The sequence below is a fragment of the Herpailurus yagouaroundi genome, unplaced genomic scaffold (assembly GCF_014898765.1).
Source record: "Herpailurus yagouaroundi ecotype Mexico unplaced genomic scaffold, PumYag 160, whole genome shotgun sequence".
Taxonomy (NCBI): domain Eukaryota; kingdom Metazoa; phylum Chordata; class Mammalia; order Carnivora; family Felidae; genus Herpailurus; species Herpailurus yagouaroundi.
In genome coordinates, this window is record NW_024412401.1 from 46,963,248 (window position 1) to 46,988,608 (window position 25,361).

Sequence of the window (25,361 nt, forward strand, 5' to 3'; positions counted from 1 at the left end):
AAGGTGCAGGACCAGTCAGGTTAGGCAGGTGTTTAAATGCCAGTGCTTCCTGGTGTTGATGAAAGGCTGTGTCACCTGGAATTGAGTCTATAGTGAATGAATGATGAGCCCATTAAGGGTCTTAGGTGGACAGGGGAGTTTGCGTTTTTGCAAGAACACCGGTTGCTGGCACTCAAGGCACAAGTAAGGTGAAAATAGGAGGAAGCCTGCCTTCCCTTCCCTTCCCTGTCTCGGTCTTAGACGGCTGAACACAGGGAGAAAAGATCCCAGAGACTTCCGGGGGGGGGGGGGGAGGCAACTGCACTTGGTAACTGAAGGGATGAGGGAGAGAGAAGTCGAGGATGTATCCAACCTCGTGGTGGAATGACTGACGCTCTCTATGCCTTTCCCCTTTCAAGTCTTGGCTCGTTAGTCATCGGGGCTGGTTCCCAGATTCTTTTATGTATGTTTAAGCTCAGCTTTCTCTGAGCTCAGTTAGTGGGAATTGTCCTGGGGGACGCACCGCAGCTGAGATGATTCTAGGTTTGTTACCAGGTGACTTGCAAGTTTTGGGCATCTTGCTCACTGTTCCCACACGCCTGCTCCTCGGAGCAGAGTCTAGACTTTCAGGTTGGGACAGTCATGGCGGCCGTGGTGCCAGTAGTGACACCTGGCATTGACCTCGTTCCATCCTCCTCCCGACTCAGAGAACCAGGTCTTATTCAGAACTCTGTTTCGCAGGGAAGGAAATTGAGGTAAATAACGTGTGCGTTTTGCTCTTGAGGGGCAGAGCCAGGAGTCACCCCGGGTCCTGGGGCCCCACGGCACCCCTCCTTCTCGTCACGAGATCTACGAGAGGGAAGATGAGCTTCGGGCTTGAAATTAGCCAGATTGTGAAGAGCTGAGCGGGGATGGCCTCGTGAAGAGCCTGACAATATGGACTCTCTGTAAATCATGCCCCTCTTCTGTGTAACACAGATTTAAAACACATCACCGTATACACGTATACCAAACCCATTAGAAGTTCCCTACACACAATGTCAGATGTCTTTAAAGGTGAAATTCGTTTACAGGAAATGTCATTCTGATGAAGTATGCTTTTTAAAATCACAGAAACAGTTGCCTTAAAATTAATGATGCATTGCAAATATCAGGGAAAAAAAAAGACCCATTCAGTGTAAAGATGATTAAAATTCAGGTCAGAAGTCTGACTTAGTCAGGCTAAATTTTTTAATGAGATTTCAGAAAATTAATTGGGCGAATGCATTTTTATTCTTTTAACATGTAATTTTATGCTCCTTTTTTTTTTTTTTTTTTTTTTTAAGGATTTGTCGATGGCTGAGCTGAGGCTTATTGTGGTTCAAACATTTTAAACTCAACTTAGCGCAGGGTGGGAGGTGTTCGTGGCCTAATTTGATCTGACTTGCAGAAGAGCGCCTGGGTTTCTCTGAGCTTTCTGGGGAGGGGCTGTCCTGGGGTGGTTCACCAGCCCGCCATGTCTGGCCTTGGCCTGAGAAGGCTGGTGGTATTTCTTGGGGGAGGGATGGGATCAGGGAAAGAGGGACTCCTGGTTCAGCCGAGCCTCCTGCTGCCCAGGGAGTCGCCCAGAGGCTCTTCTTCTCTCTGAGATGGTGTTTCCCCCGCGGGCTCACTGCAGCTAGCACCAGAGCGGGTCAGCACCCCTGCCACCGCCTCCCGGCCTCTCCGCCCATCTGCTCCTCCTCTGGGGGAGAAGTAAGGGGCTCCCATCCTGGGGAAGGGGGGTGAGGAGTCAGAATTTCCAGCCACATTTTCCCAGTGAGTGGCTCACAGAATAGCCCTCCAAAGGGAGGCGAGCGAGCCTGTGGTCTAGCTCAGTCCCTTGGCAAACAGTCCTGGACGACCTGTGTAGGGGACCATGAAGTCAGAAGGCTACAGGGGCACGTCCACCTCACTGCTTTACTGCAGTCAGGTGACGATGGGTAAGTGACCTCTCTGAGCCTCAGTTTCCTCACCTGTAAAATGGGGCCGTGAAGACTGAGATGGTGTGTATATATATATATATAGAGAGAGAGAGAGAGAGAGATTTTTTTTTTTTTGAGAGAGAGCATGAATGAGCGAGGACCAGTGAGAGAGGGAGAGAGTGTGGAGCCCGAAGCGGGGCTCAAGCTCACAAACTGTGAGATCACGACCTGAGCAGAAGTCGGATGCTTAACCGACTGAGCCAGTCGCCCCAAGATGGTATACTTTAAACCCCCAACGTGGCGTCTGACATGGTGGGTGTTAAGGAAATGGCATACCATTGATCTTATTCTCCTATTTTAAAATTCATTGTAGTTTTCACAGCCAAAGAGCCCACAGCTTGAAATAGGCCCAGTGCAGACCTTCCGTGGGTTGGGGATGATGGTGATGGTGATGGTGATGGTGATAACAACAGCCACGACCTCGCTGCCTCAGCTCGTCCCCAGCCCCCTAGGAGGCAGGCGCCGACCTTGTCCGAGGTCCACACCTCGGACAGAGCAATGCCAATACCAGTAATGACATTAACAACCCTATAGCATCTCCCACGTGCCAGGCGCTCTTCCAAGAGCCTTCATTCGGTAACTTTCTTACCCCTTAGCAGCCCTCTAAAGGAGGCACTATTATTACCTTAATTGTCCAGTTGAGGAAACTGAGACCCAGAGGGCTTCTCCAAGGCCCCCGGCCAAGAAGTGGCAGATCTGGGATGGGAACTCCAGCCTCTGCACCCCAGTGTCCGTGTCTCAGCTGATGGAGCCAGAGCAGGGGTCACCCCTCTGCCAACCCGTGCTCCAGGGCTGGTGCCTGTTTTCCCCAGGAGCCAGCGTGGGGTCCAAGGTGTAACGAGGGGCAGTGAGGATTATTAGACGAGCAGTTTTCAGAAAGGCCATCAGGGCTGGGGTATTACCTTGACGTCTCCATAGTGCAAGCTGCTCGTCACCAGCCCCCGGTCTGCCCCCCCCGGTCTGCCCAGCAGCTCAGAGCTCCCTGGATGGTTGGCACCAACATCATCTGGAATCCTCCGAGGAATCCTGGGGCTGATATCACTAACGTCCCCCTGTTGTAGAGGACCTCAGCTGTAGGGCAAGATCCAGCTGGCTGAGGGCTGACCCAGCAGGGGAGGAAGCCTTGGAGGTGGCTGAGGAGAGAGGTGTGGCCTTATGGGGCCATGACTCCTTTCACCTCTTCCTCTTCTGCTCACATCCCCTGAGTTAAATCTGAGTCAGGGCTCTCCTGGCTCGGGCACTGCACCGTGTGGCCCGCGGTGTCCTGAACAGAGGCCACCCTGGGGACAGGGCCCCATCCCCACCCCTGTGAGGATGGTGGTGGCCCTGAGCCTGCCCAGACTGTCCCCCTCACAGGCTGTGCTGCTGCCAGAGGAACCTGCCCCCACCCCCCACCCCCCTCCCCCCCCCCCCCTCCCCCCGCCCCCACACAGGAGCTCACTCCTCTAATTAGGTCGAATGGGTTGTGACAGGAAATGCAAATCTGGGTCATCGCATATGCAGATGTGCATCTGGAGTCTCTGGATGCCAGCCGGGATGTCACCTCTGTCTTCTGGGAGTTTCCTCTGGGCAGCATGGCCTTCAGGGCACATCTCTGGGGTGGACAAGAGAGTGCTGGGGACTCCAGCCACTTGCGATGGCTTCTCACCTAGTGTTTGCAGAGCAAGGACCCTAGGAGATCACCTCCTCCAAACTCTTCGCTGTCCCAGGGGGGAAACTGAGGCCTGGAGAGGGGAGGGGCCCTGCCCATGTCACCTCTCAGTGCAGCTGACTCTATGTGGTCAGGGAGTTCAGGTCTCAGCTCCCCACTGACCAGCTGTGAGGAGACTTAAGTCACAAAATCTGTGTAGGCAGCTAGTACAGTAACTGATGCATTGTAGGTGACTTTTTCTGAGGGTGTGTGATTTCAGCTGCACTCACAAGTGACAGTGGCTGCATCACCAAGTCCCACAGCGCACCAGGTTGCTTTGAGCCCGTTCCATTGTGTCATTGGACACATGTGCCCTGAGCACTCGCTCTGGGCACGTGAGGGCCTCAGCTCAGGGGACATGGAGGGGACTAAGGGGCGCAGTTTTGGAGAGGCCCCTGTTCAGGGGACAGGGTGGGGCTCAGGTGACTGGAAGCAAGAAGCAAGAAGCCTAGACCTGGCCAGTCACGGGATCTTGAAGGAAAAGCCGAGGAGGAATCTGAGTTGGGAGTCCACACAGCATAGCGCAAAGGGCGTGGACTCTGGAGTCTCGGGTCCCAGGCTCAAATCCCTCCCATTACTCACTGCGAGGTCTGGAGCTGGTCACTGCCTCCCCTCTGAGCCTCAGTTTCCTAAAATGGCGATAACAGTGATGCCTACTCACAGGGTCGTGGGAAGTATTCTGCACGGTACCTGGCACACAGTAAGTGCTCAATAAATGCTTGTACTTTCTTACATGGGCACTTTGTATATAAGTAGGTTAATTGTTACTGAACAACTTACTAGACAGGCACTGGCATATGGTGGATAAGATTGTGGTCTTCCTCCTCCACCAGCCCTGCCTTCTGCTCAGCGCCCCCCTAGGAAGCATCTTCAAATCTCTCACCAGGAGAGGTAATTATGCCTCAAGACTTCAGAGCCAAGGTTGGCCCCACCGTTACCTTGCTGAGGGAAGGAGGCAGCAGGCTGTGAGCCTCGGACTTCCATCGCTCACTCCTGGCAGGCGGGTGCTGTTAGGGTCTCCTTGGCACAGAGCTGGGTCTGGGCACGTTCAGAAAGGCCGGGGTGAGGAGTAGCAGCTCAGGGCCCCTCTCTCCTGATCCACCCCCACTTGTCAGTAATAAAAACCACTGAGCACCTACTGTGTGCTGGGGGTGGTACTCAGCAATCTCACGTGATCCTTAAAGCAACCCTATAAGACAGGCATGCTTCTATACCTCTGCCTTACAAGGCAACTGAGACCCAGCAGCTTGTGTAATTGCCCAAGGTCACCAGTGAGCAACCCAGAAAATAGGCATAAGGAGATCTACATAAGGATGTTTATCGCAACGTTATTTGTAGTGATGAGAGACTAGAAACAAGCCTACTGTGGACTATATTTGGCAGTTATTTAAATCATTGTCAGTGGACAATATCCATCAGTTACTGAGAGAGGGGAAAGCAAGTCTTAGAGTAAAACGTTCACACCATTTTGTGGAGTTTTTTAAAGTTTGAGAGCACGCGCGCGCGCGCGCGCGCGCACACACACACACACACACACACACACACACACGTGAGTGGGGGAGGGGCAGAAAGAGAGGGAGAATCCCAAGCAGGGATCCGCACTCTCCGCGAGGAGCCCTGTGCGGGGCTCGAACTCACAAACCGTGAGATCATGACCCGAGCCGAAATCAAGAGTCGGATGCTTAACCGACTGAGCCACCCAGGCACCCCACGATTTTGTGTTTTTCGAAAGTACACCATCTCCATATATGTGAATATTTGTTCACTGAACAAACATTTATTGAGTGCCTACAGCATGTCACATCGTTTTGCGGGGCATACCTTCTCGTGGTCGGGACACAAAGAAGATAACTAAGTAAAATATGGGATTTGGAATGCTGGAAGGTGAACACGAAGGGGGAAGAGTCGGAAGTGTGGAAGGGAGAGAAACAGTGAGGCGTCCGAGGGTCATTCCAGGCAGAAGGCCCAGCGAGAACAAAAAAGGATAGTCAGTGTGGAAGGAGCGAAGTGACCAAGAGAAAGTCATAAAATAGCAAGGACGCAGAGGTGTGAGGATGTGGGTGGGCAGAGCACGTGGGGTCTTAAAGGCTTCGTGGGTGGTTGTCGGGCGAGGACTTTGAGTTACCATAACAGGTTGCTAACTCTACTCACCTCGCCGTGATGGCGTGCTCTCCTCATCTCCGCCTGTTTCACAGTTCAAACTGAACACATTTCGTGTAGCAAAGAAAAAGAAGGAAAAACTCGAGGTTGATTGAGAGCAGACGTACTGAAACGGATGCCAGCCCCACAGGGCTCCGCAGGCTCCTTCCGGGGCTTATTTGTCTAAAAGTTGGTATTCGGGTGAAGGAGAGTTCCAGAAGGCAGCCCAATAAAGTTCCTGATCTTCCACCCTCTTGGATGCTTCCGGCCCAAGTCTGGAAGAGGCCTTTTCGCATCAGAAAATTCAGACACTTGTCCCTTCCTGCCTGGGTGGGGCTCTCTGTGCCTCTTGCCTCACCCTCACCCCCTAAAATGAACTCCACAGATGTTTCTGTCCCCCTTCTATATGTGAGACCCTGTCCTCACACCGCCACCCAGCCGGGGCGGGTCCCAGTGGCGGTGACCCCCTGTCCCAGAGTGGCGCGAGGGGGCGGGTAGCAGGAGGAGGACGTATTTTGGCAGGCCAGTGCGGGGCAGACCTGAGCCAAGGCATCCTCGCCGTCCTCCCCTCCTCTTCCCCTTTCCAGGCCCCAAGAAGGCGCCCCCTCCTCTCCTTCTCCCCAGAGCACTTTGCACGTGTGTTGCAGGGGGCGGGGGGTGGGGTGGCAAGGGGCTACATGGCCACTGCTGCCTCACTGGGCAGCACCATCCCTGGGCAGGTCATACTGCTCAGTTGTGGGTTTCTGTGCTGGCCCCTGGAGAGTCACTGTGAAGTGTCTGGATCCCTCCTGTTGCCATAAAGGGGCCTGTTTATTCAAAGAAGGGGCTCGGAATGGTGAGACTGCAGATTTAATCTTGGTTTTCTCATCTCTTGGTTGGGATTGGCTACCCCGGGAGGGGAAGTCACATCTTACAATGACTTGTAGGGTTAGGGTTGGGGCCGACACGTGGAGGGCCTTGGGGCCAGTGAGACCCAGCGGGGCCTCGCCCTAGCTGTGTGATCTTGGTGGGTCACTTCCTTCACACCTGCTCTGCTTGCTGGCTCCAGCCTGGGCACAAGGGCTTCAGGAGTGAACAAGGTGGGCGAGGCCCTGGCCCCAGGGAGTCAGCTTTCTGGGAGTGCGGGACAGAAATAAGCAGATGACCGTGGGATCAGGTAATGAGGGGTGGTGCTAAGTGCCATGGGGGAAACCAGCAGCCTCAGATTCTCATCTACAGAGTGGGGGGTGTTGTGGTGTGGACAGCACCCAGGGGGCCGAAGGAGTCTCTGACAGTGAGGTTGGCATTCAAAGTCTCTCCGTGGCCTTGGAGGAGCACTGCTGGAGTTGCCAGGTTCTGGACGGGGCCCCAGCTGCCCAGGGCCCGGCCCCTCACCACAGCCTGGCTACTGATACCCCTCTGTCCGTCTCCTCCAGAAGCACCCGAACACCCTGTCTTTTCGCTGCTCGCTGGCAGACTTCCAGATCGAGAAGAAGATAGGCCGAGGACAGTTCAGCGAGGTGTACAAGGCCACCTGCCTGCTGGACAGGAAGACGGTGGCTCTAAAGAAGGTGCAGGTGAGCCCACGGGGTCAAAACCACATCACGGGAGCCAGCTTTTGTGTCTAAACATTGTGGCCCTCGGCCAGTCCTCGACCCTTCCTCTGAAATCGGCACCCAGCTCACTGGGCTGTGGGAAGGATTAGGTGGGCTCCTGTTGATGAAAGCTCATCGTGAGCCTTAGAGGAAAAGGCAAATGAGCATGCATTGAGCACCACTGTATACCGGGTCGTGTCTTGAGAACAGTCCTGTGGGTGAGGGAGGTCACCCCATTTCTCAGATCAGAAGAACCGCAGAGGCGTGAGTATCCATCTCACCAGGCCCACAGAGCGAGCTGAGGGGGAGCTCAACCTCTGACCCACACCGACTCAGCACTTGCTGGTCGCCTCTGGGTTTGAGAGCCTTTCCTGACCTCCGTGTCCCCCCGAAATGGAGGAGGGGGCTCAAGCAGATGGGTTGGCAGCCGCAGAGTCCTGCCAGGATGCGTTTCAGTGAGAGCCACTGGGCACGTTTGAACAGCACGTTGCCACAGAAGGTGGCTTTAAATCCCCCAGCAGAGTTTCCCGACACCTCAGTTTGCTCATTTGTCCTTTGAGAATGAGCCTAACAGCCTGGGCAGAGGAGGGGACGCAGACGCAGCCACGGGTGGGGACCCAGGCGACAGATGGTTTCTTTGCTGGTCTGTAAACCGCACATGTGGCTCCGGGTCGCTGGAGGAGAGGCGGGCTCCTCTCTTTAGAAAAGGCCCATTTTCTGCTCTGATTTGTCTTCCAAGGAGGGGCTCGCCTGGCCCTCTTTGTCCTGCTTTTCTGTGCCATGTCGGGTTTTGTAGTGGGGACCTTCTGTTTGTTGCCGGGAGTCAGAAGGTATTCTGAGGGCCCGCGGCGAACGGGCACTGAACGGGCCCCGGGGTGGCGGTGGGGGAGGGTGTGCAGTGGCAGGTGCTGTGCTTACACCCTCTCACTCAGCCCACGTGACCACCTGGGAGGTCAGGCCAGGCTATTGGCCCCATTTCCAGAGGTGAAGACTGAGGCTCCAAGCACGTTTCCTGGCCTCCCACTTGCCAGTGGGTGGCCTCAGCAAGTCACTGCATTTCTCGGTCTTTCTCTGTAAGTCGGCACCAGTAACCCCTGCCTCACGGGAGGATTCAGCCCAGAGCGCCTGGCGTAGGATGGGCACCCGGTAAACAGCCGTTGTGTTTATGGCGTCCCTCGGCGAGGAGGTGGGAGAGCCAGGGTGGGAGTTCCCATTCCTGTGGCTCCCGGTGGGGGTCCCGGGAGCTGGGTTTTGACCGCTCTCTCTCTTTTTCCTCTCACCCAAGATATTTGAGATGATGGACGCCAAAGCCAGGCAGGACTGCGTCAAGGAGATTGGCCTCCTAAAGGTGAGTGCCCTGGGCTGAGCAGGAGCCCCTTGCTTCCTTGCGGTGGCCTGGTCCCCACCCTGGGCCACCTGTTGGCTGTCACGGACCGCAGCCGGTTAGGTTCAGAAACAACACCCTTTTGAGGGTTAGTGGTCCATTTGTTTTCTCACGGTTGGGTGGGCGTGGGCCCCACCTCACCTCTGCCCAGGCCTCATGGCGCCCCCAGACTGGCCTTCCTTGCCCCACACTGATTCCGTTTATGGACACCAGCACCTGGCACCAAAGTCCTTCCCCTGAGGGCACCAAATCACTGCCACCCGGGAGATGCCCCCACCCGAGGTGACTCAGCAAGGCCAGCCTGGGATGCAGGAGAGGATTCACAGCCAGTTGTCTGGCCCGGGGCTCCTGGTGCTGGAGGGTTGTCACCCTGTTAGCTCTTCCCAGACCTACCCAAACGGGAGGCTGGGGGGCGGGGGTGGTGGTATCTGTGTCCTTTCCTTTCTCCTCCCCGCTGGCTTCCTCCTTGGTCTCCCCAGAGTCAGAGACAAGAGAACTCTCTGGACTAGACTCGCCCCCAGACTAGGGCTGCTTTCTCCTGGAGATCCCTCCCTACTCCCCAGGCTTGGGATTCTGCCTGGGGTCTCACAGGTGGTGGAGGAGGAGGAATGTTCCGCGTATCGGAGGCCCAGGAGCCTAGGTTCAAATCCTCATGTCTTCATTTACAAGCTGTGTGACCTTAAGCAAGCGCCTTAGCCTCCGGGAGCCTCAGTTTGCCCATCTGCTCAGTGGTGAGAATACCTGCCTCACGGGATACGGGCAGTTGGAGAAGATGAGGTAAAATAATATCCGAGGAGGGCCCAGCACAGTGGAGCACATAGTAGGTCCTCGCCTTTCAGGAGACAGAGGGCTTGCTCCACACCTTCCGGTAAAGTGGGGCTGCAACTATGCAACGTTCCGCAACGATGCGGAAGCCCCACTGTGGGATTTCTGGTTAGCGGTTTACACTGCCGGGTCTGCCCTGGGCTCTCAGGCCTGGTCCCTGCCTGCCCTCAGCCGCTTCCAGGCAGCAGCCGGTGTGCCTGTGTGAGGGATGCCGGCTGACCCAGGGCCCAAGGAGGGCAGGGTCCCGTCCCAGACTCTGGAAGGCTGGGGGATCCCCGCAGTGTGGAATTGGGGAGCCAGGTGGTGGCGGCCTCGGTCACCACCCTTGGGATGTGGGACTCGAACGCGGGAACGGGGAGGCCCCTGAAGTGGCTGAGAGCAGGGGGGGGATGCGGCCTGATATGATTTGTAACCCTGCCTTTGATGGGTCCCAGGGAGGCTTGCAGGGAGGTGTCCTTAACTCCAACTGTTACAGGTCCAAAAATCCCCTTCGGATAACCTTTTTAAAGTCTTACCTTAGCAGTCGACTTTGGGACCCAGGTGTGGTCTCAGGACTCAGACTGATTTCCCAGCCCTGGGACCTGCTGTCATGGTCACCCACCCTCTCTCCTCTCTTGTGGCCAAGAATGCACATGTGCCATTCACAATGAGTAAGGAATTGTACGTGTGCTCGTAACGAGCCAGCTTGTTCTGGGTCCCTGGGCCTCAGTGAAGTCATAGGTGAGGCTTGGTGCGACCTGGGCCTATTCCGGGGGCTTCCTCAGGCTGCAGTGTGGCCGTGTGCCATTGACCATGGCTCTGGAAGTGGGCATACCCCTTACTCACTAGCTATGTGGCTGTAGGCAAGCTGTTGGCCACTTACGGCCTCCATTTTGTCATCTGTAGAAGGGAGTGATGATAACAGGACTGTCCTCAGGTGCCGGGGGAATTAGAAAACGGGTTGGAAGGGCTCAGTGTAGCATCTGTTGTGTGTAAGTGCTCGGTCACAGGCAGCCCTTGTCATCGTGGTCACAACCTCTGCCGCTCACCGCCAGCCCTTTTCCAGAACGCCGATCCAGCTCCCCGCCTGCCCAGAGGAAGTCAACAGGATGCGCCAGGGCGTGAGGTGTTTCCTGCAAAACAAAGGGAACCACAGTTCTCAGTGGGCCCACTGGGCAACATCATTCACATCATTCATGCCAGGACCCGAACCCCAAAACCTCCCAGTGCAGAGGCCCCCCCAGACGTGGGGCGGGAAGGCGGACCCTGTCGGAACACGGGCAGAGATCATGTGTTCATATAGTCAGCACAGTTTTGAGCAGCACTGAGTGCTGGGCACAAGGTTGCAGCCAGCAGGGAAGACAGATCCTCACAGACTGCCATGTCACGTCCCAGCGGGGCCACGAGTGGGACGGAGCAAAGCCCCTGGCGGCAGAGATTCAAGGAGCTGGGGGGGGGGACCTGAGCCCTTTACTGTCACCTCTGCCTTCCTTCGGTCTGGCCATCTGTCCGTCGTCCATCCCTCGGCAGCCAGCACAACCGCCAGGCATGGCGCGGGACCTCGGGGACAGCCCCACCCTGTGGAGCTCCAGGTTGTGAGAGAGAGAGAGAGAGACATGGGCGTGGATTGTCGGGACGCCAGAGAGCGAGAGGGTGGCCGATGCTGCCAGGAGGAGCTGCACTGGAGATGAATCTTGAGGTGTTACTTACCTGAACCCTAGATACACGAAGCCAAAGCAGCCACCCCTCCCCCGCTCACAAACCATGAAACCCCACCACTCGCATCTTTGGAGCACTTCCTACATCCTTGGCCCAGGTGTGTCCCCTTTGAGACACGCCTGAGCTCCCCAACAGGCTGCAGGCTCAGAAGGGGACTCTGGGTGGACAGCAGTCCTCGGTTACTGGACCAGGTTCTGGACCCAGCTTCGTCCTCTAGAGTCAGTCCCTTCCCTCTCCAGGCCTCGGGGATTTGCCCCCAGCTGACCTCTGGGGGTCCCTTTTTGCCCCAGCCTGTACCTTTGTAGCCTGGCGGGGTATTCGAGGGAGCCCTTACGTCACCTGCCCTCCTCAGGCCTGCCCTGGGAGCAGGGAGAGAGGCCTCCCCCTCCTCCCCCCGGGAGCCAGCACCTCGAGGTAACAGCCCCCTTGACTGAAGCTTTCATTCCCACCCAAACCCTCTCCAGTCTTCCCAAGTCATTTGAAAAGCTGTGCTGCCCAGTCTGCTGATGACCTTGGTGGGTGTCGGGGAGGCCTCCCTGGGAGGATGTAAGGTTCCCCCGGGGAGGTGGGGAGGTGGGGAGGTGGGGAGGTGAGCTCCAAGAGTGGGCTGAAACAGCAGGGGACTCTCGTTTATAATAACAGCAGCGCTGGCACGTCATAAGGTGCATTCGAGACTTCAGAGCGTTTTCAGCTTGATCAAGTGCCAACATTCCACTCGCTTTGATATTTTTTTTTGGTAAATGGAAAATATCAGCTGATGTGATGGCCAGCGTTCGCTCCGGGAAGGCCTCAAAACAAAATCCGGGTAAAGGTGACTTTTGACGAAGGCACCACAACAGTTCAGTGGACGAAGGAAAGACTCTTAGTCCAGGTGCTGGGAAAACTGGACGTCCAAAGGGACAGAAGTGAGCCTTGACCGCTGCCTCACACTGTACATAAAAATGTATTTGAAACGGATCATAGCCCTAAATGTAGAGGCTAAGACTATAATCATGCTGTTTGCTGTGCTGACAAAGGGGGTGAGGCCCAAACAGGGGGCCTGAGGGCCCGGACAGGCAGTGGACATCAGGATAGAGTGGAGCTGAGGGAGGGGCAGACACATGGCCAGCGACAGAGGCCACCTGTGACTTCTGATTGAGGGGTGTCTGCGCACCCAGACCTGGCTTGGGAAAAGAACAAATGGCAGATAGCACAGCCATGTGATGTCTGCCAAGGTCCCCCTCATTTTAGAATCCGAAGACAGGCACCGGTCGGCACACAGCACAAATCCACACCCCTCTCACAGCAACTTCCAGGTCTTCTAGAAAATGTGTGCGACGGTGGCCTCTGCTTGTCTGCTGACAGCCGCCCCCGTGGACTTGGCCGACCAAGCCCTGGCAGAATATTTGAGTCCCCTCTGCTTTCCCAGACTCTGGAATCATCTGGTGGAAACAGTCAGTCTGAGTTACAAAAAGTTGCCAAGGTCTGTCCCCTCTTAGCCAGGCAGGGGCTGACTTCCAGCTGGTGGGGAGCTGTCCTGTCTGGAAAGCACGTGGGCCATGGTGGTCAGGCCAGAGGCAGGGCTTCAGCATGGAGCACGCCAGGAACTGTTGGTTTTTTTTTTTTTCAGGATTTCACAAGGATGTGTCAAAATGAGAGGAGGGAGGAAGAAGGGAGATGGGCGCACTTGGGAGCACCAGCACAGGCCTGCTGAGCACAGCAATAGGGCGGTGGGGGCCCAGCCCTGCTGCCGAGGGTCACAGGTGGGGAGGAGGAGGAGGAGGAGGAGGAGGAGGATCCTGTCCACAGGTGTCCATGGAGTCTCAGGTCCAGGCAGTCACCAAGTTAGACATTGTGTTAGAGGCCTCAGCGCATCTAATGCTCACTACTACTCGTGAATACATTATGCCCATCGTAGAGATGGGGAAACTGAGACTCAGAGATGCAGAAAGGCATTCCCAGTGTTGCCTGGGTCTGCCTGACTCCCAAGCACAGGCCTTTCCCCCAAGACACTCCCCTGTGTAGCAAAGCCAGGGCCCTGCTAATGAATACGTGTTGTGAGCCAGCACGGGGCAGGCGCAAGGCTGGACCGGCCCTCATTGGTTCTGCTTCCCCCTCTTTCTCTCTCTTCGGACAGCAACTAAACCATCCCAACATCATCAAGTATTTGGACTCGTTTATTGAGGACAACGAGCTGAACATTGTGCTGGAGCTGGCCGATGCGGGTGACCTCTCGCAGATGATCAAGGTGAGTGAGGCCGGCAGGCAGGCCGGCCCCGGGGGCCGTCCAGACACAGGGAGCCCAGGATCAGGCAGCCCCTCGGCCTGGAGTCTCTGCTGCCGTGGCCTCGGGTGGAGGCTGTCCACCAGGGCCACTCAGCCTCCCTGGCCAGTGCCTCACAGCCTCAGCCTGGAGGGTGCCCGCTCGGGCTCTGGGAGAGGGTCAGCCATGGACAGAAAGCACGCCTCTGGCTGTCCCCACTGCCCCAGGCTGCCCACAGGCTGCCTCACGGTAGAGACAGGGATAGAACCCCATGTTAGCTCAGACCCCAGCTCACAGAATCTGGGGAAAGGTGTTGTGCGTCCAACTTTCCAAAGGGAAAACTAAGCCCAGAAAGGCTAAGAGACTTACCCGAGGATACCCAGTAACATGGGGGATAGCGCCGTGCCTGTGTGGCGCCGCTCTCTGTTTCCTAGCCAGGGCCTCCAGGCATCAGCACCCAAGTGATCCCCCTGGGGCCGCTCCGGCGCTGGAGGGACACCTCACTCCATGCAGTGGCCGAGGCGGGGGTCTCTGAGAGGTTGAATGACTTACCAGGTCTGGCCCTTGCTCTGTGTCCCACGGCAGCCCCCATACTGCCCTGCCCCCATTGCCCCCCATCCTGAGGCCCAGGCCCAGGCCCAGGCCCACCAAGAGTCTGGACTCAGGAACCATCACAGCTCCATCGCTGGAGCACCTCCTGTGAGCCACAACCGTGCTGAGCACACACATCACTCACTAAGCACACACCGTCCTCAGCAGAGCTCAGAGAGGTTTAGTTGCCTGCCTGAGGCCACACAGCCTCTCTGTGGGACCCCCAAGCCCCAGCCCTCAGCCCCCCACCCTGCTCTGTGCTCCTCCCTCAAGGCCCTGACTCCCCTGCTGGCTTGACCAGCCTGCAGGCTGTTGGCCATGGGCCCCCACCGCCTCCTTTCCCCAGCCCAGTCCATCTGCTTCTGAGCGAGGCCAGCTACACCGGAGCCCCCACCTTGCTCCCGGCAACACTTGCAAAAGGGGCCAGACATGGGTTCTCCGTCTTTCCCACCAGGCACTGGGGATTGAGCAATTGCTCAGCGCTTGCTCTTCTGAAATCTGGCTCCTAGGAATTCGGGCGTCGTTGGGAAGCGGCATTACTTGAGCTGTTATCACCTGCTTTTATATTTTCGTTGACATATTAATGTGTTTGCTGGGATGTTAATCTCCACACAGATCCCTGGTGGGAACAGATGTGCTCTATCATGTCTTAGTTCTTCCTTCTCCCTCCCGCCCCCCCCCCCCCCGTGTTTCTCCTTCACATGTCGTTCTCTTGCGGAACGCACACACATCCAGCACCCGCTGGGTGCCGAGTCCTAGGCGTGGGTGCTGCCCTCGGGGAGCTTGCCTTCTAACAGGAGGGCAGACCCATGAACAAAAAGTCACAAGTCCATGTGAGCGAGGCAAGTTCAGGACCTGTGGGAGCCAAGGAAGGCTTCCTGGAGGAGGTGGCCTGAGCTGAGACCTGAAGGAGACAGCGCAGGGGGGAGGGGGGTGTTGTGGCAGAACAGCTTGCAAGAACCCAGTGGGATGAGCAGTCCAGAGTCCACAAAGTACTGGGTGAGGTGGAGGCAGGGAGTGCGGGGGGAGGTAGGGCAGTCAGGTCGCCCAGGGCCTCACCGTCTAGGCCCAGGATTCGAGACCTTGCCCCAAGGTCAGCAGGGAGCTTCCAGGGGACTCATGGTGGGGAGTAGACATGGTTTGTATGGTGTTCTAGAAGAAAGACTAGATGCCCAGCAGAAGGTGGGGTGGAGGGTGGGAGTGGAATCCGTGAGCAGGAGGTGGAGGGGAGACAGAGGAAGGGCCCTGGGACGTGGCCCATGGCGAGGGTGCTGCACCCTGAAGCCCCTGCAGACCCCAGGCCCCTTGCAGCATCTCAGTCAGCAGAGCGGGGCTGGAATCAAACAGTCGGGGGTTGGCGACTGGGCAAATCAAACCCCTTGCCCACAAAGCCCGGTTTCCATCTCTGTCCTGGGGGTGCGTGAGGGACTGCGGGGTGGGGGAGGGGGGTGCTGGGTGCGGGGCTGGGTGCAGGCTCCTTCCGGGTGAAAGAGAGAAGGGAGGCGTGTGGGTGTCCAGCACCTTGTGCCTGGCCTGGGGCGTGGGGTGCCCCCTCCCCAGCTGCCCTCCCCTTCTCCCTGGCCTCCTCAGGGCCCACACCAGCCCAGAGATCATGTTGGTCACATACCCGCCGGGTTTCTGGGGGGCGGCCTCCCGGCCCCATCTCAGGAGCCCTCCCCTCCTGACACGGTACCTCCTCTCCCTTGGTCACAGGGCCCTCCCCCGTGCCTGTTCCTGTTCCCTCTGCTGCAGTGCCAGCCGCTTCCCCTGCAGGGCCCTGGCTGGGTGCTGCCCCCAGCAAGCGGGAGAGGCAGGGCAGGAGAGACACCCTCGGTCTGGAGGCAGACACACCTGCTAGACCCTCCTCCCTTGGCGGGAAGGGGGCCTTATGCCTCAGTTTCCCCATCTGTAATACGCTCTTCACGACGCCTGGGACTTGGTAGGAGCTCAGTTTCCCCGAGTGGCCTTTCCCACTCTCTGGCTGCCTCTGGGTACTGAGAGGAACTGGGGACCTTGCTGGGGCCCCAGGCCGGGCTGCACCACGGCCGCCTCATTGGGCTAGCCTGAAGGCTACTGGCCTAGGCCCTGTGTCCCAAGGGCCCGCAGCCTCAGGCCAAGCAGTGCCACCACCGCCACAGCGCCAACGTTATTTATGACGGACAGTGAAGCTGAGAGTTGCCGCCACCCCAAAACCCACCGGAGACTCTGCGCCTTCCTGCTAAATGTCACACGGCGCTTATAGGACGTGACATTTAGAAAAGCACCATTCGCAGCCGAGCTTAAAAGCTGTAATGAGGATTAACCAACATCACAGCGTAAACAACGTTCCAGCCCAACCCACCACAGAGACCCGGGGTAGCGTGGAGGGGAGTGGGGTCCTGTGCCAGTGGTCTGTGCCGGGAGCCTCGGCAGCTCACCCGTGAGGTCCCTGTCCCAGAATGGAGCCTCGGGAGAGCCTCATGGGGCTTTACTGCCAGGCCAGGGGCTTTCGGCCATGACCGTCCTATTGTCGGAGGTGCCCAGATCAAGTCCCCGCTCTGGCACTCCAGCTGCGTGACCTTGGGCAAGTTCCTGAACCTCTCTGAGCTCAGTCCCTCATCCGGTGGTTACTGGTGTCATTCAGAGTTAATTAGGGTTAAGAGCTTGGCCCTGGGAGGTTGGGGTTGAGCCATGACTGCCCCTTACCAGCTATTGTGTGGCCCTTGGTTTCCTCGTGTGTAAGATGGGTACAGTCACCCCTGCCGAGGGCCCAGCACAGTGGCTGCACAAGGCGGGTGCTTACCCGTGTGAGCCCAGGTCCTGTCTTCCGCCACAAACTCCTTCCCTAGGCCAGGAGCGTGTCCTGGGGCGGCCACTGTCTTTCTTCCCTGCACCCAAGCGGCTGCCCGAACAAATGGGCCTATGGCTTCACCTCTGGCTGCTTTGGAAAGGGTGGTTGTTCTGAAGCGAAAGCCTCTGAACAAAAACCCAGTACTCAGGTTACCAGTGTGTGTGAGTCACTGCCCCACCCCGCACCCCACCCCTCAGGCCTGGCTCACAGGAGACTCCCCGGAGGGACATGGGTGAGGACCTCTTCCCCGTGTGCTCCTTCCGGGACCTTTGGTTACCTACGGCTCACTCAGTGCAGCTTGGGTGGCATTTTGGGTTTCGTTCTGTTTTCTGGAGCATTAAATATGTTTTTTCAGGCAATGAAGTAGATTAGTGCCTGTTGAAATTGGGGGGTCCATTCAAGAATGCCCTGCCATTTCCTTGCTGCACTGAGATTTGCCGGTTCCCAGGGACAGGGCAGCTGGGATTTAACCACCAGGCATCGGGTACCCCCATTCTGGGCCAAGCTGAGGCGAGGCACAGAGTCTGTGCCTGTCTGCTCCAGCAAGGAGCTTCCCCATCAGACTGTGTGGGAGACGGGCATGTGTCCAGAAAATGCCAGAAAACGTGTGATTGAGAGAAGCCTTCAAGATGCAGACCAGGCATCCATTCTGCAAAGTCCTCTAGGACCTTCACTCTAGGCCAGACCTGCTCCACCCGCAGGGAGGTCAGCGCTGGGTGGGGGTGGACCGGTGGCCACGGAGGGCCATCTGGGGCTGAAGTGTAGACGGGAGCACAGCACCCTCTGTTCCAGATGTATTGTTTGTTCAGCAGCCTGACCACCCGCCCCCGTGCCAGGTGCCAGCTACTACTGGGGACAGGACAGGGGCACTGCCCCGTGGCCACCTCCCTTGTGGCTCATCCCCCAAGCCTGTCTGTCTTCCCCACTGCAGTACTTTAAGAAACAGAAGCGGCTCATCCCCGAGAGGACGGTGTGGAAGTACTTCGCACAGCTGTGCAGCGCCGTGGAACACATGCACTCTCGCCGGGTGATGCACCGAGGTACGCGTCCACCAGAGCCCGCGGGGTGCAGGCACCGCCACTCCCCCCCAGAGCCCGCGGGGTCCAGGCACCGCCACTCCCCCCCAGAGCCCGCAGGTACCCCTGGGGCCCAGGAGGCAGCATTCCCTGCTCTGGGGAGAATGGTCTGGGGACATCCGTGAGGAAGCTGGACCACTTTGTACTCCCCGGACAGGGACGTGTGAGCATCTTGCCTGGCCTTCGGGGAGTCCGGGAGTCCAGCCCAGGGCCTCGCACGTGCCCATTCTCTGATTCCCCCGAGGACCCGCAAGATGCTCGACACTGTGGGTCCTGCCCTACCCGCCACCCCCCCAACTTCTGCCCCCACACCAGCTGCCTTCTTGCTCTGTAGACATCAAGCCTGCCAACGTGTTCATCACGGCCACGGGCGTCGTGAAGCTTGGTGACCTCGGCCTGGGTCGCTTCTTCAGCTCTGAGACCACCGCAGCCCACTCCCTAGGTAAGGAGGCCTGTGCACACAGCCGAGCAGCGGCTGGCGGTCCTGGGCGACCCTGCGGGGAGATGCGAATGTTCACCCCACAGGGCCTTTGGTCCATTAACGCAGGAACATACCTACCTGAGCCCCAGTCTTTACTCACCTCTTCACCACAGTGACCCAGAGCGGGGCGAACTGAGAGGCCTCGGCTGGGGGTCCCCTGCATCCTCACGCTGTCTCGCCGCCCCTTCCAGGAAAGGACGGCAGAGCCCGTCCGGGATGGTGGTCCGGTCTTTCTCTTTCTCCTGTCGTGTTCCGTCCCGTGGATGCCCCACGCTCGGTCCAGTCCTCCTGGTGGGGGACACTGGCACTCTTTCAGGTTTTGGCTTTTACATGGCAGTTTTGAAGCCGCAGGGACCAGGTTACCAGGGTCTCACCCAGCAGGAGGTGACATTGTCGCTGGACCGTGAAGGGTGCAGGGGAGCTTGTGGTGCAGGGAGCAGGGGACGGGTGAGCCGGCGAGTGGGGTGCGCGGGGGCGCCGCAGACGGGGGCGCCTAAGCGCCAGGCTCGCTGGGCCGGTACTGTTCCGGGAGTTGGAGAGCACCTGAGGGCTGGACTTGGGGATACACTTGGGCACGCGTGGGTTTCGGGTTCCGTGAAGCAATGCCAGTTCCGAATCCATACACCGAGTATGTGACTGGGTATGAAACGTGGAATGTTGGAGGATGAGGAGTTTTCATTTGATTAGGAAAGAGAAACCGGGAGGCCCCCAGTGGAACACAGACGTGGGGGCCCCTGTGCCTTACAGCAGGGCATATCCGCATTTAACCAGGGCTGGGTGGGAAGGATGCAGATATGGCAGGGGCATCCTGCTCCCAGCAAGCCTGTCCCTGGTTCTTGGAGGTGGCGTTTGCCGGGGAAGGTGCTCCTGAGGCTTACCTGCCCTGTGAAGGCTGACCCCCTCCCTTGGGAACCACTCTTTTCTCCGCAGCCCCAGCCCATGTGTCCCCCACCCTCTCCCCGAGTGCCTGCGGCATGCTGTGAGTACAGACAGCAGCTTCTGGTGACAGCGAGGTGTTCTCCCGGAGACACACTTTCCTGGTGGAATCTGTCACTGTTCATACAGGTCCCGCTGGCTTTAGAGGCTTTCGGGGTAAAGCACACGATCAGGAGAAGTGCACTAAGAGATCAGCAGCTCCGACCTGAGCGAGTGTGTGTGTGTGTGTGTGTGTGTGTGTCTGAATGTGGGGTGTGGGCAGGGCTTGAAAGGACGTGCCCTGCGTTTATGACACTTTACTCACACCTTGAATAGCCGTGAGGGTCCATAGGACCCTTCCTTTGTGCCAACAAGGAATCTGGAACCTGGGAGCTTGAGGGATTCTTCTGAGTCACATAGCAGCAGAGCCAGGACTCGAACACGGGCCTCTCCTCCGGAGCCCACGCTTCCTCCAGAAGACCAGGGCTGGGCCGTGGAAGCCGTGCTGGCTCTCCCTCCAGAGCCCCCCAGCCTGCCGTGCCGAGAGGAAGCCTTGTTCCCTGGCCCCCTCAGACCCTTCCTTATGAAAATCAGTGCTTCGGTGAGTTTGGGACTGTTTACCTCTCTGGTTTAAGAGCTTCAAAAGGCCAGACATTCAAGGGCAACTGTCAAAGAGAAGAGTTAAAGCCACTGCCTCTGTCCCCTGTCAGTCAGGTCCCTCCTCTCGGTCCCTCCACGGAGGAGACTGCGCGCTCGTCAGAGCCAGTTAAGATCACATCATTAGGAACGGGCAGAAATACGGGCTCGTCCGACAGTGTGAGTTTATCGACTCGGACTGGTGCACTTATTATATTAATGAGAAGGAATTGGAACTGGGGAAAAGGCTGCTTGCTAGGCCGGGGTCTTCCCAAGGCCTCCGAGCAGCGACCGGGCCCAGTGGTGGATGGAAGGAGCCCTCCTGGGGCCTTGTGCCCGCGTCCAGGGGACGCCAGGAAGCTGAGAGGCCGCAGGGGGCTTGGCGAGGCCCTGCCCCCAGGACCACTCTCAGAACCGAGGGCTGGGCTCCACCACAAGACGGCACAGAGCTGAAACCCAGGGCCCGAAGTCCCCCCCCCCCACCCCCGACGTGGGAGAAAGGCCCGCTCTCCACAGTGCGGGTCTGCCACAGCTAAGTCTCCTGCACACATTTGCTCCGGCAAGATATCAGACTAATTGCCGTTGCATCGTGACTCAGAAAGGGACTCGGGGGTCAGGGCTCCTTCACGCCCCGCGCGTGGGTATGAATTATGTATCCGCTGTCCCTGCACACCTACTATGTGGGGATGCTGTGGCGGGAGCCACGTTACCCTGGCAACTACCTCCTCTCCTGAGGCTGCTGACCCCCTGGCAAGGCTTATGCAAATCGCATCCCCTTCTGCCTCTCCCTCCCCCGGGCCCCTCCCCGCCTCTGTATTTGCTAACACGAGGCTGGCATGAAAGGGCATTAGTCATGCCATGGCCGGGCTGACAGGTGCGGTACCCAGCGGTGGCAGAGCGGCTGCCTCGGTGTCAGGAATAGGAGCCGTAATTAGAGCGCGGAACAGAATGAGCGTCAGACGAATTACCAGGCAGCAGATCATATTTGTCAGGAAGGATTGCATACATAAAAATTAAGTGACAGTACACGCCGGCGTAATGAAAGAAAAATGAAAGATTTGCCCATACACAGCTCACAAGCTACAAGCAAGTGTCTGGCTCCGAGCAACGGCGGCAGCTGCAAGACAAATTGTAGGGCCGGGAGAGCAGGCCCTGCTTGTTCGGCGGCAGTGACAGGGCGGCCGCAGGCTGGGATCAGGGGTGGGCAGGGAGGCAGCCTGTGCCCAGGGCGCGTGCCGGGCCTCAGCCAACTCGCAGGGTCCGAGTGGGGGCAGCCCAGACAGGTACAGCGGTCAGGGCACGCTGGCTTTCCCAGGCTGTCAACCCCTGGCCTGACCACAGGGCAGAACTTCCTTCCTTCTCCCTTCTCCTGGCCGACCGCCCTGGCCCAGGGCTGGGTGCTGGAGATGGGATCCCGCAGCCTTCCCTGCTCTCAGGAGGCCCCCAGACACAGCCAGTCCCAGGGTGGTGTGGGAAGGGGCAGGCAAAACTGTCCCCTGAGGGCCCCTGTGTACGGGCTGGGTGCCGGGCTCCTGTCTCTAAACTGTGCCCTGACCAGCCCTGGGGGTTCCGGGGCCATGCCCGATCCTCCCAGGGCTGCCCCTTTGCTTCCGTTTTCTGTAGTCACCGACCTCACCGAAGACGTGAGTTAACAAAGAAGACAAGGCTTAAAAGATGTCTGAAACATGTGTGGCTTTTTAAAAAGTCATCCCAAACGAGGTTTATTATCTCCATTTGACAGATGAGGAAACTGAGGCCCAGAGGGAGGGATACCACATCCCTGTAGTCACCTGGCCCGCAGGGACACCTTGAGGTGTCCGCTCCTCTCCAGGCACACCCACGGCATCCTGGGAAATGGGCTTGAGTCCAGATGAGCTTTCTGGGTGCCCAGCCACTCAGGGGAGAAGCTCATCTACCCTCCCGGCAGGGCTGCAGGCAGGGAGGATGGCCTCCGGTCTTTGCCACGCTGACAGTCCCGTGAGCGTGCCCACGCTTGGCACCGGGTGGGCCCTGGGGAACAGCTGCTGAGTGGGCACACGGACCTCACAGCCAAGCGCCCCTGGGGGCCCCGCTTCGTGTAGATACGTCCCCTGGGCCACCTCCTGCCCGTTCCAGCAGCCAGGACGCTTGGGAGTAACTGGCTTAGAAAACCTGCTTCGGCAGGTACATCTGGTTTTTGAACTCTGATCTGGTGGAGGTCCCGGGAGAGCACACCTGGCTGGCAAGGGGCACCTGGCTTGTCTGCCACACCCTGGCATTTTTCAGGGCACAGATTGTTCCTGGTTGAGCTGACACCAGAGAGGGAAGGAGAGGGTCTCAAGAGGACAGCACAGGAAGACGGGATCCTGGCTGGGAAGCAAACTGCAGCTCACCTGTTTGTCCGCTCATTCACCTGGGGCCGCTCACCAGGAAGGCCCCTGCGCTCTGGAACTTACAGCGTGGGGGCAGGAGGGGGCGCGGGTTGCGGAATCCACTTAGAGTCTCCCCCGTCCTAGTGCAGTTCTAATAATTGTACCCCGGGTGTTACAGGCGACAGTGCTGCAGCCTCCCTGGGGGAGGGGAGAATCCCCGTCCATTAACAAAGGAGGAAGCCCGGGTGCCGCCAGGTGAGCACCTTCGCGGTGCCCACGGGGTGCTCCAGCCAGAGCCCGAAGCGCGGCCGCCCGCCTTCCCATCCGACACCCCCGGGCCGTCTTGGGTGGGACCCTAACACCTGGATAACAGGGTGCTGCACAGAGTGGCAGGGAGGTGCCTATGTGGCTGCCCAAAGATCCAGTGTCGCGGGGAGCAGGGACAGTCTGGAGAGGCCTCGAATGCCAGGCTGAGGACCTGGCCTTTCTCCCTTGGGGGGATAAGAAGCCAGCCGGGCATGGGGGGCAGGGGCCCCCCCCTTGGGGCAGAGGAAGGGTGGGACTAGGCAGGACAGGGAGGGCCAAGCCAGTCGGTGGGTGGAGGGGAAGGGAGCACTCTCAGGATGTGGGGCCTGGCTGGATATTGGGGGTGGGGAGGGAGTTTCACAAGAGAGGTCACAGTGAGATGGAAATGTGGGTCACAGGGCCCAGCCCGGAGGGAGCCAGCCACTCCTTGGGTTCCGGAATCTGGTCCTCACTCCCTCCTGTGTTCTTCCCCCACTCCCTCCCTTGCTTGCTCGCTTTGCCCCCTCCCCCCCCCCTCCTGGCTGCAGTCCACCTCTCCCCCTTGGGGCCCGAGGGGGCCTCCCAGAGCCCCTCCACCTGCACCGGTGGGTCAGTTGTCCTGTCCCTGTTTTCCAGAGAGAGAAGCCAAGGCTCCACGAGGTGGAGCGGAGGCCTCCGGGGACCCTCAAGTGCAACCCCTCTGTTGCACCACTGGGGAAACTGAGGCTGGGAGAGAGAATTTCAGTTCCCTCCTGCTGAGGGGTTGAAGCGCGTGCCGCCTCGAGTCCATGCAGTCCCCACCTCTGCCACCACGATTGCACACGGGGTCCCAGCCCCCAGTCACACCTGGCGGGTGGGTGTCAGGCGGGGACCCCCATCTCTCCAGCCATTTTAAAACTGCCGAGTGGGGAAGAAGTACAGCCCACAGACGCCAGCGTCTCCTTCATGTGAAATCTTTGCCTTTTTCATATCTAATGAACACGTTTCAAACACGGCAAGCATCTCCAGATGCAGCAAAGTTTGTTTTGACAGGAGTGGCGCATCTCTGGGATGCGGCCCCTTTAATCAGCCTCCGCTTTGAGGTCCCACGTTCTCCTCTGATATCCACCCGGTTTGAAATCCGGGAGTTCTAGGCAAAGACGCGGGGAAGGTCGGGGTTTGTTAGGCTCCTGTTTCATACGCCAGCTCCGTCCCCCACTGCGAGGAGTGAGGGTGGGGGCTGGCTGGGATCTGGCGGGGCTGGGGCTCCAATGGGAAGGCTGCTGGAAGGGGGCTTGGGCCCGCCTGAGTGTCTCAGAGTCTGCGCTGCTGCTTTGCTGGCAGTGACCAGGGGCCCCTGGGGCAGGACTGGGGGCCCAGTCGGCTGTGGCCTTCAGGGCCCCTCCTCTTGTTGGCTTCTCCCAGTCTTCCCCAGAATCACCACTCCCTTGGGGCTTGGGGATGTATCCTCCAGGGCCAGCCGCAAGCTTGGGATTTCTTTGAAGTGTCTCATTTTATCTTTAAAACTCATGCAAGTTGTGCATTATGCTTCGTTCCGTTTGAGTATCCGTTGTCAGTATAGAAAGCAGGTCTTACAGACTTATTCCCAGGAAAAGCTGACAAAACAGGAAGAGGTGCTGTGTTCACCCGGCGCAAGCTGAGCACCCCAACTTTAAGGCTCATGGGTGGGGTCAAGAGATCTGGAGAATCGGCCCAGGGGTGGGGGCACGAGGACCCAGTGCCCAGCGGGGACAGGCCGGATTTCCCTAAGTTAACACTTCGTAAGCTTGGTTGCTCCGCAGGTGTCTTGGCATCTGAAAGCATGACCATGGGGGGGGGGGGCAGCCCCCCAGACCGTGACATGTGTCAGCATCTCCGCGGAGCTAGGGAGAGATGCCGTGTCCCGAGCGCTGGCCCCAGAGATTCTGATCCCACAGGTCTGGGGATGGGCCGGGGTCCACATTTTTAACAGGTTTCTACAAGTGATTCAGCTGCAGCTCCTGGTCACCCCAGCGTTTCTCTGTGTCCTTCTGGACACTTTCGGGGACTGGAAACTCACTACTTCCTGATGGGCCCACTCCTGGGAGGGCCCAGCACAACATCAAGGCTCAGTTAACACTGGACGCAGGAGAGATGAATGGGTGGACTGATGGATAGATGAACAGACCATAGGTAGAGTGATGGATGGGTAGATAAGGAGACAATAGATGGGTGATTATGGATGGATGGATGGATGGATGGATGGATGGATGGATGGACAGGCAGATGGATGGAATCTGCAGCACTGGCATCTTAGAAGAAAGTCCACGTTCATCTGGGTGTTTGCCTTTCCCCCGCACTGTGGAAACGGGTAGAAGCAGAAGGAGCCATGGAGAGGTTGGAGGTTGGGTGCAGCATGGGGGAGAAGTGGTGCTCCCTGACCTTTCTTTCCCCACGTTCCCCAAGGCCTTCACCACAGGCAGGCCCGAGGAGGGAGAAAGTGGTGACAGAAAAGAGGGACAACCCAGAAGTCCAGGCCTCACCGAGCAGCTAGCTTTCCCTGGCTGGGGGAGGGGCAGTTTACCTGGACAGCGTGTGCAAAGGCACAGAGGTGAACTGAAGAGCAGGTAGGGTTGGGCTGGGGTGGCAGTATGAGGGTCTCAAGCAGGGGCCGGGCACTCGAAGTCTTCTCTTTCAGGTGGGC

General features: G+C 58.2%; 1 protein-coding gene across 4 annotated transcripts in view; it reads left to right on the forward strand.

Annotated features, from left to right (window-relative positions):
- NEK6 (NIMA related kinase 6) overlaps positions 1–25,361 on the forward strand; it is a 58,766-nt gene that overhangs the window by 17,243 nt on the left and 16,162 nt on the right. For all 4 annotated transcript variants that reach the window (XM_040482283.1, XM_040482284.1, XM_040482282.1 and 1 more), the window contains 5 exons: positions 7,227–7,367; positions 8,671–8,733; positions 13,409–13,519; positions 17,887–17,995; positions 18,366–18,473. In XM_040482283.1, the coding sequence (XP_040338217.1) occupies positions 7,227–7,367; positions 8,671–8,733; positions 13,409–13,519; positions 17,887–17,995; positions 18,366–18,473 (532 nt within the window). The remainder of the gene's footprint in view (positions 1–7,226; positions 7,368–8,670; positions 8,734–13,408; positions 13,520–17,886; positions 17,996–18,365; positions 18,474–25,361) is intronic.